This window comes from Trachypithecus francoisi, unplaced genomic scaffold, assembly GCF_009764315.1.
Source record: "Trachypithecus francoisi isolate TF-2019V2 unplaced genomic scaffold, Tfra_2.0 Lachesis_group13, whole genome shotgun sequence".
NCBI lineage: Eukaryota > Metazoa > Chordata > Mammalia > Primates > Cercopithecidae > Trachypithecus > Trachypithecus francoisi.
This window is the reverse complement of record NW_022681458.1, coordinates 128,952,240-128,964,926: the sequence shown is the minus strand read 5'-3', so window position 1 is coordinate 128,964,926 and position 12,687 is coordinate 128,952,240. Positions and strand designations below refer to the sequence as shown.

At 45.3% G+C, this 12,687-nt stretch overlaps 1 protein-coding gene across 5 annotated transcripts in view; it reads right to left on the bottom strand.

The window, feature by feature from the left end:
* Positions 1-10,414: 10,414 nt before the first annotated feature.
* UGGT1 (UDP-glucose glycoprotein glucosyltransferase 1) overlaps positions 10,415-12,687 on the bottom strand; it is a 104,123-nt gene continuing 101,850 nt past the window's right edge. For 2 of the 5 annotated variants that reach the window (XM_033231912.1, XM_033231910.1), the window contains exon 41: positions 10,420-10,637. In XM_033231912.1, coding sequence (XP_033087803.1) covers positions 10,612-10,637 — 26 coding nt within the window. In that variant the 3' untranslated portion in view covers positions 10,420-10,611. Of the gene's footprint in view, positions 10,638-12,687 lie in introns of all 5 variants that reach the window. The other 3 variants (XR_004441845.1, XM_033231911.1, XM_033231913.1) reach the window with 2 other exon arrangements.

Below are 12,687 nucleotides of genomic sequence, written 5' to 3'. Positions count from 1 at the left end.
CCTCCCGGGTTCAAGCGATTCTCCTGCCTCAGCCTCCCGAGTAGCTGAGATTACAGGTTCCTGCCACCACACCCGGCTAATTTTTGTATTTTTGGTAGAGACGGGGTTTCACAATGTTGGCCAGGCTGGTCTCAAACTCCTGACCTCAGGTGATCCATCCACCTTGGCCTCCCAAAGTGCTGGGATTACAGATGTGAGCCACCGTGCCGGGCCCCGACTTCATTTTTGAGGAATATTTTCCCTGCATGTAGGACGTTAGCTCTTCTTTTAGCCTTCTAGGATGTCCCTCCCCTGTTCCTGATGGAAGGTCAGCTGTCATTTTCATTGTTGTTCCCCTACACATCAGGCGGTTTTTTTTCCCCCCCGGCTACTGCTTTTTCATGATTTTATCTTTAGTTTTCAGCATTTGACTATGATGCACCTAGGTGTGGTCTTCTTTACATTCATCCTGCTTTTAAGGGGAGGGACTGGTGATTCCGATGAGGCCAGATGCAGATCAAGAGAGAAACGGTAAATTTGACATGTCACACTCAGTTCCCCGGGGAGAAACAGCCCTCCACGCAGGGCCGCTCAGGGGAAGCTGCCAGTGGTTATGGGGCACAGGGACCAGGGGGATGTGGGCAAGACCCCTGATAGTGGTTTCCCAGGAAGAGCAGGCGAGGCAGGGGCAGCAGACTGAGGCTGACTGGGATAATCTCAGCAGGCGCTGGGCCACAGGGACTGTTGCAGGTTGCCTGGTACCGCCCTGGGGTGTCAGGGTGCTGGCATGGAGCTTGAGCTGAAGAAGGGAGGTAGTTCAGGGCATAAACTTGATTGGCTGCTCTAGAGGACTGACTGGCCTCTAGCCAAGACGTCAAAGCTAGGGCCTCAGAACTGGGTCAAAACCACATTTTTTAAAAACAGCATTTTGGCCAATATTTCTCCGTATTTTTTTTTTTTTCTGCCACATTTTCTCTCCTCTCCTGGGATTTAGTTACGCATTTGTTATACTGTCTCACAGTTTGAGTCTCTGTTCACTTATTCTTTTTTCAATCTCTTCTTCCTCTTTTTCAATTTAGATACTTTCTATTAACCTGCCTTCAAGTTCACTGACTTTTCTTCTGCAAATGGGGAAATGAGGAGATGCTGATCAAAGAGCACAAACTCTCAGTTTAAAGGTAAGTTCTGCGGGGACTGGGCGTGGTGGTTCGTGCCTGTAATCCTAGCACTCTGGGAGGTCAAGGTGGGCGGATTGCCTGAGGTCAGGAGTTTCAGATCAGCCTGACCAACATGGTGAATCTGTACTAAAAATACAAAAATTAGCCAGGTGCAGTGGCAGGTGCCTGTAATCCCAGCTACTCGGAAGGCTGAGGCAGGAGAATTGCTTGAACCCAGGAAGCAGAGGTTGCAGCGAGGCCAGATTGCAATATTGCACTTAAGCCTGAGCAATAGGCCAGGCGTGGGGGCTCACGCCTCTAACCCTAGCACTTTGGGAGACTGAGGTGGGCAGATCACGAGGTCAGCAGTTTGAGACCAGCCTGAACAACATGGTGAAACCCCGTCTCTACTAAAAACACAAAAATTAGCTGGGCATGGTGGCGCACACCCATAATCCCAGCTACTCAGCAGGCTGAGGCAGGAGAATTGCTTGAATCTGGGAGGCAGAGGTTGCAGTGAGCCAAGATCACACCACTGCACTCCAGCCTGGGCGACAGAGCGAGACTCCATCTCAAAAAAAAAAAAAGAAAAATATCAGTTCTGGGGAAAAATCTAATGTGCAGCACAGGTGGGGATGGGGTCCTAACTCAGTGGTGATAATCACACAATGCACATGTGTAGCAAATCATCACACTGTACACCTTGAATATACATAGTCTTTGTCAATATATATATACACATATACACACACACACAAACTCAGGACATATCAAAAGTAAAGACAATACAAAAAGCATCCACTTATGTCTAAGAAAAATGTTTATAATTATTTTAACATTTTTATTGAATGGTTTCAACACCTTGATTTATGAGTGGTTTGATTTTGTTGTTTTTTTGAGACAGGGTCTCCCTCTGTCACCCAGGCTAGAGTGCAATGACAGCTCACTGCAGCCTCAACCTCCCAGGCTCAAATGATCTTCCCACCTCAGCCTTCTGAGTAGCTAGGACTACAGGCACACACCACCATGCCTGCCTGATTTTTTGTATTTTTTGTAGAGATGGGGGTTTCACCATGTTGCCCAGGCTGGTCTCGAACTCCTGGGCTCCAGTGATCCATCCACCTCGGCTTCCCAAAGTCCTGGGGTCACAGATGTGTGCCACCGCACCCAGCCTGATTTCTTTTCTTGATTACATGTCATATATTACCACTTCCTCTCATGCCTACTGACGTAGTTATATACTGGACATTCTGAATAATATACTGTCAGGCCTCCGAGCCCAAGCCAAGCCATCGCATCCCCTGTGACTTGCACGTATACGCCCAGATGGCCTGAAGTAACTGAAGAATCACAAAAGAAGTGCAAATGCCCTGCCCCGCCTTAACCGATGACATTCCACCACAAAAGAAGTGAAAATGGCCAGTCCTTGCCTTAAGCGATATTATCTTGTGAAATTCCTTTTCCTGGCTCATCCTGGCTCAAAAAGCTCCCCCACTGAGCACCCTGTGACCCCCACTCCTGCCCGCCAGAGAACAACCCCCCTTTGACTGTAATTTTCCTTTACCTACCCAAATCCTATAAAACAGCCCCACCCTTATCTCCCTTTGCTGACTCTTTTCGGACTCATCCCACCTGCACCCAGGTGAAATAAACAGCCATGTTGCTCACACAAAGCCTGTTTGGTGGTCTCTTCACACGGACGCGCATGACATATACTATGGAGACTCCAGATTCAGTTTTTTTCCACAAAAACTGTTTTGGTTTAGTAGAGTTCTGTTAAGCCTTCATTTTAGGCTTTATGAAGGTAGGTCTATTTTAGTTTTGCTCTCAGTCCTAGACCCTAGATTTGAGTTCTGTGATGTGGTCCTAATCCTAAGGCCTACAACCTGGGTTTTCAATGGAAAGTCTGAAATAGTTACCAAATTCCTCTAATTTGATGAAACATGAATTCTAAACTTCTTCTCCCCAGCACATCTTCTGAAATCTCTGCTCAGCTTTTCCAGCCTTCCAAGTGTTGCTTTCCGTTTGGAATTCTACCCTGTTTACGTACAATACAGGAACCCACCAAGAACTTGACAAGACTATACAAGGCAAAGTTGGGGGCTTCTGCAGTTTCCTCCTTTCTGGGATGTGCCCCCACACCAGTGTGCAGCTGTTAAGAATGTCCTGAAGTGACTTGGCTCCTGGGCCTAGTGAGACTGCCACCTTCTGTTTCATCCCCTGTGAACCACATGAGGAACAGCGCCTTAGATGTGGCTCTGACCCAATGTGCTTCCCTTCTTCTGATGGCTGGTCCCCTCCCTCTTGCCTGTATCTCGGCAGGCTCCAGTGCATTTCAATAGTGTGTGTAATGATCAGGCGTAGGCTGGTCTGATACAAGCTGCTGTGTCCTTCCTGGAAGTCAGACTGTAATCAGATGTTTAAATGTTAAAATAAACTCCAACTTCCTTTTCTTTATCTCGATGATAGATATGCTAGTGCTTTCACTTTGTGAAAATCTATCAAGGTGTATGTTTATGTACTTTTCAACATGTGCTACAGACCTCAATACAAAGTTTACTACAAGAAAAAACCCATTTCATGCCAGCATCCAGTTTAAACCCCTCAGGGGCCTTCTTGTGCCCCCAGGATCAAACCCATTCCCCTCTCCTGGCCGTGAGCAGGCTTCCACGCAACTCCCTCGATGACACTAGCTCAAGCTCCTCCTCTCTGCCCACCCCTCGCCCACAGGGATCGCCTTACTTAGTCCTCAGGCTGCAACCTAAGCACCACCTCCTTGTAGCAGGTTTTCCTGACCAGCAAGTCCCTGCTCCTGCACCTTAGGGCCCTCTCTTGTGCCCTCACAGGCACGAGGCGCCCCTCCCCGCCCTCCCCATCGTCACACAGAGATTACATCCTCAGTGCATATCCACCCTGGAGTAGGAGCTCAGAGAACTGGCAAAATGCAAAGTCCATGCCACCCGCCTAAGGAACTCTGCGGGCCCAGGGGTCTCATGACACCTTCTTGCCTTGAGGTTCCCCCTCCCAACCCACCTGTTATGCCTGCCTGCCGAGTTCTGCCTGGGGCAGCTCCCAGAGGTTGAGGGCCTGGAGGAGACCTGGGTGCTATGCTCAGAATCCAAAGAACTGGCTGCCACCCGAAGCCAGCCCCAGCAGCAGACAAGACTCAGGTAAAGCCCTCGTTCCGCCACCGGGTTTGCAGCTTCCGCTAGATGAACGGGTCAGACTCTGCAGTCTATCAATCTGCCCTCCCTAAACACAAAAGCCGGATGACTGCGCAGGTTTAGAGAAGAGAGGAAAAGTTTATTGTGTTGAGCAGACCTTATTTTCATTTACAGTACCATGAAGTTCATTCTCAGTTCCCTTCAAGTGCAGAGATTCTGCAGACATTTAAAAGCCCAATGCTGTTCCCAAGCAAGGGGCAGCACCTGATAACAATGTTGCATTTAATGGAGCAGGATTACAGTAAATTTGGATATTCATAAAGAAGAAAGTACATAGTTTCCTTAAAAACTCTAACAGTTTCCCACCTTTATTTTGTTATTACCATGAATAACTGGTCGGTTGGAAAACATGGTACTTGATTATCTTTTGTTGTCAACCTTAGGTGAATGTGTTTTGCTTTTTGTTGTTGTTGTTAGGAGTTGTTATGCCCATTTCTCTGGAAATCTCAAAGGTGACAAGTAAGGCAAGGCGTACAGTACACTCCTGTCCCACTGCAACCTTCCACGGCCGGCCTCTGCACTGCTGAGTATCTGGGAAAGACTCAGGAGAGGACCATTTGCTTGCAAATCCTCAAACCCCTGGCCTCAGGTGATCCTCCCGCCTAGGCCTCCCAAGGTGCTAGGATTACAGGCGTGAGCCACGATGCCCGGCACTTGCGAATACTGATCATGGAGTTTAACCTTCATGGGCTCCTTCTAGGAAGCAGGTAGCTGCTTGCCGCACGCAGACTTTGTAGTTTGTTTTTATCAATTGTCACTGATCAATGACAGCCTGAGGAAAGGCACCCTCTACTCAATTCATAGACTTCCTGCTACTACTGCCTCTCAGAAGTGTCATTTCTGTATATAGAGAAATGAAAGACCGAAGAATGAATGAGAAATCTGTATCCTCCAGGCATTTCAGGTATATACCCTGAAATATCAATAACCACTGAACTTCATGATGTCTCATTTGCTTGAATTCAATCAGGTAATTACCAAAATCCTGATTAAGATCTTTCCCTCACTACCTCAAGGCAGAGAAAACATGAATTTAAAAAAGTTATCTTACGAAACTACACACGACAAGCTATATTTGATTAACTGCAATCATCCCACAAAAATGTGCACATAAAATCAAGTACTTAAAAAACTAATTATTAAAATTACACAATAATAGGCCAGGTGCAGTGGCTCACGCCTGTAATCCCAGCACTTTGGGAGGTCAATGCGGGTGGATGACTTGAGGTCAGGAGTTTGAGACCACCCTGGTCAACACGGCAAAACCTTGTCTCTATTGAAAATACAAAAATTAAACAGGCAGGTGGCGGGCACCTGTAATCCCAGCTACTCAGGAGGCTGAGTCAGGAGAATCGCTTGATCCCGGGAGGCAGAGGCTGCAGTGAGTTGAGATCATGCCACTGCACTCCGGCTTGGGCAACAGAGCGAGACTCCGTCTCAAAAAAAAAAAAAAAGCAAAAATTAGCCAGGCGTGGTGGCGCACACCTGTAATCCCAGCTACACTTGGGAGGTTGAGGCAGAAGAATCACTTGAACCCAGGAGTCAGAGGTTGCAGTGAGCCGAGATCACACCATTGTACTCCAGCCTGGGCAACAGGAGCAAATCTCTGTCTCGGGGGAAAAAAAAAAAAACACACTCAACAATGGAATACAAATATTTAAATAACTGCACATAATATACCCTCCATTTTTGTTACCAAGAGAAAGCTTCCATCAGGTGGTTTTACCAATACACTTCCACTCCCATGAAATGCAATACCACAGTACTAATATTCTGTTCCGAAAACGAGACGAGAATGCCCTTGTAACTCTTCTTTCTTTTAATCATTCAGGCCAAATTAGGTACGGCAATTTTAGAAAAGGATTGCTTTCAAGTATCTGAATATACTTCCGGAGGGTGGGGGAGGAAGGGAGTCATTTTACACTTGTCACTATCAGGGTGGGGTCTGACTGTCCAGGTCACAGGGTCAGTAGAGTAGGTTTCCTGGCTAAAGGAAACTCTGGGAATTCTTTCCTCTCTACCACCTGGGCCAGTATCTTCCCCCCGTCCCTAGCTCTTGGCCCTCTACTCAGGGACTTGGTCCCCACAATCAGATGAAAACTCATTCCGGCAGAGCCTTGACAAGGTTCAGAACACGAGGGCTTGGCCGGACATAGTGGCTCACGCCTGTAATCCCAGCACTTTGGGAGGCCAAGGTGGGCAGATCACCTGAGGTCAGGAGTTCGAGACCAGCCTGGCCAACCAACATGGTAAAACCCGTCTCTACTAAAAATACAAAAATTAACCGGGCATGGTGGCAGGCGCCTGTAATCCCCGCTACTCGGGAGGCTGAGGCTGGAGAATCGTTTGAACTTGGGAGGCAGAGGTTGCAGTGAGCCAAGATCGCACCACTGCACCCCAGTCTGGGTGACAGAATGAGACTCTTTCAAAAAAACAAACAAACAAACAAAACCCATGAGGGCTTAAGGACAGCAGAGCAAATCAAACTCCATTTATGGAAACTGTTTTTTTTTTTTTTTTTTTTAATTTAATTTTTTTTTTTACACGGAGTCTTGCTCTATCACCAGGCTGGAGTGCACTGGTGCGATCTTGGCTCACTGCAACCTCTGCCTCCTGGGTTCAAGTGATTCTCCTGCCTCAGCCTCCCAAATAGCTAGGACTACAGGCATGCGCCACCATGCCCAGCTAATTTTTGTATTTTTAGTAGAGACAGGGTTTCACCATGTTAGCCAGGATGCTCTCAATCTCTTGACTTCGCAATCTGCCCGCCTCAGCTTCCCAAAGTGCTGGGATTACAAGTTTAAGCCACCGTGCCTGGCTGGAATCTGTTTCTTAACATATGTCATGCATGTAATCTTTGCTCTCCTAAGAGGCATTCACCCAAGTAGACAGGCAAGCATCTATGTGTTCAATTTGAAATGCAACTATGACAGATGTACAACTTTATCGCTCTTACAGAAACTAACATGCCATCCATTACTCCATGTGGGAAACATTCAGTAAACTTCTAAAACCAAACACAGGACTCTGGCATATCCCCACACCCCCAGCAGCAGTCTGTGACAGGCTTTGATCTCAATCTAATGCCACTGTTCACAGAACATAAAAACAGGCTCATGGTGCTGCATGTCACTCTGACATATCACAGTATTTCATATTACTCTGTCACTTATTCAGAAACAAAAGTCTCCACTATGGCATGATTGAGAGAGAAAATAATTCATTATATATAAATAATAGCTAAGAACAACATACTGTGAACAGTTTCCAGACTTTGAACATTCAACACAATCAATTCTTACTTCTCGGGAAAAAAATCTCTTACCTATCTTTTCCGTTACAGTATGCCTTCTTGGAGACAATATTTTAGTGGTAACATCATTTTCTGGGGCATTCAGTTAATTTTGGAAGATGATTATGCCACATGAACCAAAAAAGAAACTGGCAGGAGGAGGAGGGTCCTGGACCATTCTGGAAGTAAGCTGGGTCTTGCATTATTCAGAGTCAACTATTCAGCTGACTTTTGTCAGGGTGGTGACAGAGAGGAGGCAATGAGTGACACCAGGACATACACAGCACACAGAGAACATGGTCTACTCTTTGTCTTCCTTGCGTAGAATAAACACAAGAGGCTTGGTAGAAAGACACGGGGAAAGGTGCCATGGGGGCCAGCATCTGGAAAACATATACCTCAGCAATTTGAGTATTTCCCGTTCAACCTCCTGGACGATAAACCAGGAAAAGGCACCCTTCTGCCCACAGTTGTGGACAGCAGCAGTCACCTCTCTGAATGCTTCATTCAATGTGAAGATGCAGCTTGAACAAAAGTATTTTTTTGTTTGTTTTCGGAGTCTTGCTCTGTCACCCAGACTGGAATGCAGTGGTGCGATCTCAGCTCACTGCAACCTCTGCCTCCCGGGTTCAAGCGATTCTCCTGTCTCTGCCTCCTGAGTAGCTAGGAATACAGGCGTGAGCCAGCACACCCGGCTAATTTTTGTATTTTTAGTAGAGATGGGGTTTCAACATATTGGCCAGGCTGGTCTGGAACTCCTGACCTCGTGATCCACCCGCCTCGGCCTCCCAAAGTGCTGGGATTACAGGCATGAGCCACCACGCCCGGACAAACAAAAGTTTTTTAATCTCACTGATTCCATCTCTCAGCTGCTCTGACCAGAGGGGCAGGGCGGGAAAAGTCATGCCACAGACTCTGCCCACAGCAGCCATTCTGAGGTGCCTTTTCAGTCTCTTATCCTCTTTTGAGCTCTCCTCTCCTTAATTTTTTTTTTTTGTTTTGTTTTCATTGTACCCATTAATCCCCTCCTCAATTTTTTTTTTTTTTTGAAGCGGAGTCTCGCTCTGTCGCCCGGACTGGAGTGCAGTGGCCGGATCTCAGCTCACTGCAAGCTCCGCCTCCCGGGTTTACGCCATTCTCCTGCCTCAGCCTCCCGAGTAGCTGGGACTACAGGCGCCCGCCACCTCGCCCGGCTAGTTTTTTTGTATTTTTAGTAGAGACGGGGTTTCACTGTGTTAGCCAGGATGGTCTCGATCTCCTGACCTCGTGATCCGCCCGTCTCGGCCTCCCAAAGTGCTGGGATTACAGGCTTGAGCCACCGCGCCCGGCCCTCAATTTTTTATTGAATTATAAAAGCAAAGTCAAAAAGTCCTTCAGGATGACTGGGAGGCTTCCTAGGCTTACTTTTGTATTTGAAAATGGAAAAAATAAATTACTTGATATTTGTGATAGAACTTAAGATTTCTTAAAAAGTCTGCACATCAATATATTACCTGGCTTAGAAGGGTGAGGGCACAGCTATCCATCTGTACCCTCTCCTATTTTTTAAAAACAGGCAAAATATGTAAGAAAAGGCTGGTGCACATTGGAAGACAGAGCGTGCCTGTCTATGCCAGTACTGCTGTGCCCTGCAGCCTGGCAAATGGAGTCAGATGCCAGGGCCTCACGCCCACTCAGGCCAATAACATACCCAAGACTCGACAGCGCGTTCACCAGCACAGGCTGCCCCGAGGGGTAACACGGGCTGTGGAAGTGAAGACACACAAAGCAGGGACTAAAGGCAAATGGGGCTTCATGACGCAGAGACATGAAGATAGAACTGCTATGGGCGCCAAAGGTAAACTGCAGTGCTCAAATAAAAGGAAAATAGGACAGAAAGCCACACGTTCCACAAGCAGAATCATTCCTGGTCTTAGAGCTGAGGACATTTGTAGAGGAAAGTCCGAGGCAATGTCCCCTGGGTCTGAGAGAAAATCCTGCGCAGGACAGGGCAGACAATGCGATGCTCGTCTTGAGGGAGCCTGACCCTGATCCTGACGGGCTGGATACGAGGGAGGTTGAGCATGGCTGTATCCAGTAAGGAAACTGGTAACAGTTTCTTTCCACTAGAAAGCGGAAAGAAAAAGCAAAGACTTTCACAGATATAAAATGTGTTTTCCAAACAATTTCCTAGAAAGTTCTCTGTGGTTGGGTGGGGAATAAGTGTAACATTTTCATTTCAAATGAGCCATGGTGCTACTAATGGATTAAAAAAGAGGATGGCCAGTTCTGGTCTTCCTTCCCTTCCCATAACCCCCGGAACGTTCCTACTCCTGATATTTTCCCTACCCTCACTGCAACCCACCGCCATCCCGGCCCAAAATTAATTTGCCCAGCCACTGCACCAAACCAGCCTTGACACACAGTTGTCGGTTGGATTTCAGTTAAACAATGCACCTAATGCGTGGGAAGAGAAAGTGGGGAGGGCACAAGGAGCATGTTGGCATAAACCTGGAGATGTGTGGACCTTGGACAGAGCTTCTGCCGGCCAGACCCTGGGGAGGATGGGCATCTGCAGTGCAGTGCAGGCTGCAGGTAAACTGAGGTAAGGAAGAACATGGCGGCTTTAGCTGACCCTGCTTGCTGAGACACTGCAGCATGTGTGTGCTCTCGGGTGTGGGCACCAAAAAACCCATTTTCTTCCAGTTGCTGCTGCCATTCCACCCTCTGGCTAGAAGAATGCTCTTTACAGAGTCCAGAAGATCAGCCACTTGGTCTTCCTCTGAGGTACAATTCCAATAGAGCTTCAATCCCAAAGATCCAGCGGCCACCAGAGTGCAGAAGTCAGAATCAAATGCTCAGAATCAAAAGGTGCGGCCCAGCCAGTACATCAGCAGTTGTATAGACAGATCAGAAAAAACTAATATTTAGTATAAAAACTGTTTTCCAAAGGGGGTAATTTCCTGTCCTTCTCCAGAGATCATAATTCTTCGCGTTTCTGAGGACCTAAGGAAAAAGAGAACCACAGAAAAGAAAACAGATGATCTTCAAATTACAAACACCACTGAGTGGGCATTTTTCATCGCCGGAACCTATTCTTTGTACCTCCACCTCCATCTTATCTCACTTATTACATCTTTGGGATTTGTGTTTTTGTACTGTATTTTGAAAGCAAAAACTAAATTAAGGATTTTTTAAAAATGGAAACTATCTGTAAACCCCACTCCAACTGAATTGTTTTTACAAATACAATATTTACTTTCAGTAAATATGCATGCATTTTTTTAGCTGGGATTTTTCTTTTATCATTTAATACCATCTAAACATTTTCTGTGTATCAGTGTAGCTCATTCTTGGATGTTTAAACTGTTTTTAATGCTTTTGGTTTATAAGTAATAGTAAAATAAATTTTTTTCATGTATACAACTTGATTATTTCTTTAAGATATATTCTCAAGAGAGTAATTACTGGGGGTATATAACGCTTTGAAGGCTTCTAATGGCAGGTGTACTGCTTTTCAACAAGGGCGATTTGAATGCACAAAGCTTCATCAAGGTAGATCCATAACAGTTTCGTCACCATCTCCCAAACAAATGGCATTATCACTATCTCTATTTTCTTCCACGTCGCAGATACTAGTGACAGAGCACTTTAATTTGATTAGTTTCCTCAAATTCATTTATTATTTGTGCTTCCTCTTACTTGAACAGTGTGTCCACATTCTTTGCCCATTTATCTATGGAAATTCTCAGGGTTTTACTGATGAATCTGAATTAATTACTGTTATGGTTCCTATATAACCTTCCAGCTGTGATATTTAATATCATAGTACAGTCTGAGGGATATACAGGCAAATCACTCAAGATCCATGTTCTGGATTTTTTTATTGTGAGACAGGGTCTTGCTCGGTCACAGGTTCTCTGCTACGCAGGCTGGAGTGCAGTCACTCACTGCAACCCTGACCTCGCAGGCTCAAGCAATCTTCCCACCTCAGCCTCCTGAGAGACTAGGATTATAGGCATGAGCCACTGCGCCCAGCACTTTTTTAGAATTCGTCTAAAGCAGAATAAATCTTAAAAATCCAGAGCCCATCTACATATCAAAACACCACTACGGACTTCACAAATATGTACAATTATTATGTGACAATTTAAAAGTAAATACGTTTAAAATTTTTCTTAAATCTAGAGCCCAGCTTATTAATATTGTAAAAGTCACTTTCGTATTCTAATGATTTTTTCAAGTAGCTATTATTCAAGACACACACAACAGGGAAAACATTAAAGACTTAACGCTAAACTAAATATAAGCATTCCATCTCCATCCCAACATGCTTGTTTTAAAGAATACTTTTTTCGGCCAGGCGCAGTAGCTCACGTCTGTAATCCCAGCACTTTGGGAGGCTGAGGCGGGTGGATCACTTGAGTCAGGAGTTCAAGACCAGCCTGGGTAACATGGTGAAACCCTGTCTCTACTAAAAATACAAAAAATAAAAAATAAATAAAAAGTTAGCTGGGCATAGTGGTGCATGCCTATAATTCTAGCTACTTGGGAGGCTGAGGCATCAGAAGTGCGTGAACCTGGGAGGTGGAGGTTGCAGTGAGCCAAGATCATGCCACTGCACTCCAGCCTGGGCAACAGAGTGAGACTGTGTCTTAAAAAAAAGAATAGTTTTTTCAAATACATATTTGTCTTGATCTAAATTTATTCATTCACTAGTACACTGACAGATTTAAAGAAAAAAACAAGGAATCTGACAAGAACTCCGCAAAAGGTTTGGTTTATGTATCACAAAACTCATGAACTTAAATAACAATAATTGTAATTAAAATTCCTTTCTCCTCCTTTTCATTTTTTTTCAGAAAAATGAAAAAAAAAAAGATAGCAATTGCATTAATAAATACTGTTTAGAAGACCAACATACAAGGAAAATGAAAAATATACACTGGTCGATGTCAGAATGGAAGAATTAATAGATTTTTCTCTTCCTTTTATCCATTATTCTATTGTCTTTACAACAAACAAATCACAAATGGAAAGAAGCACTGTCCTAAAG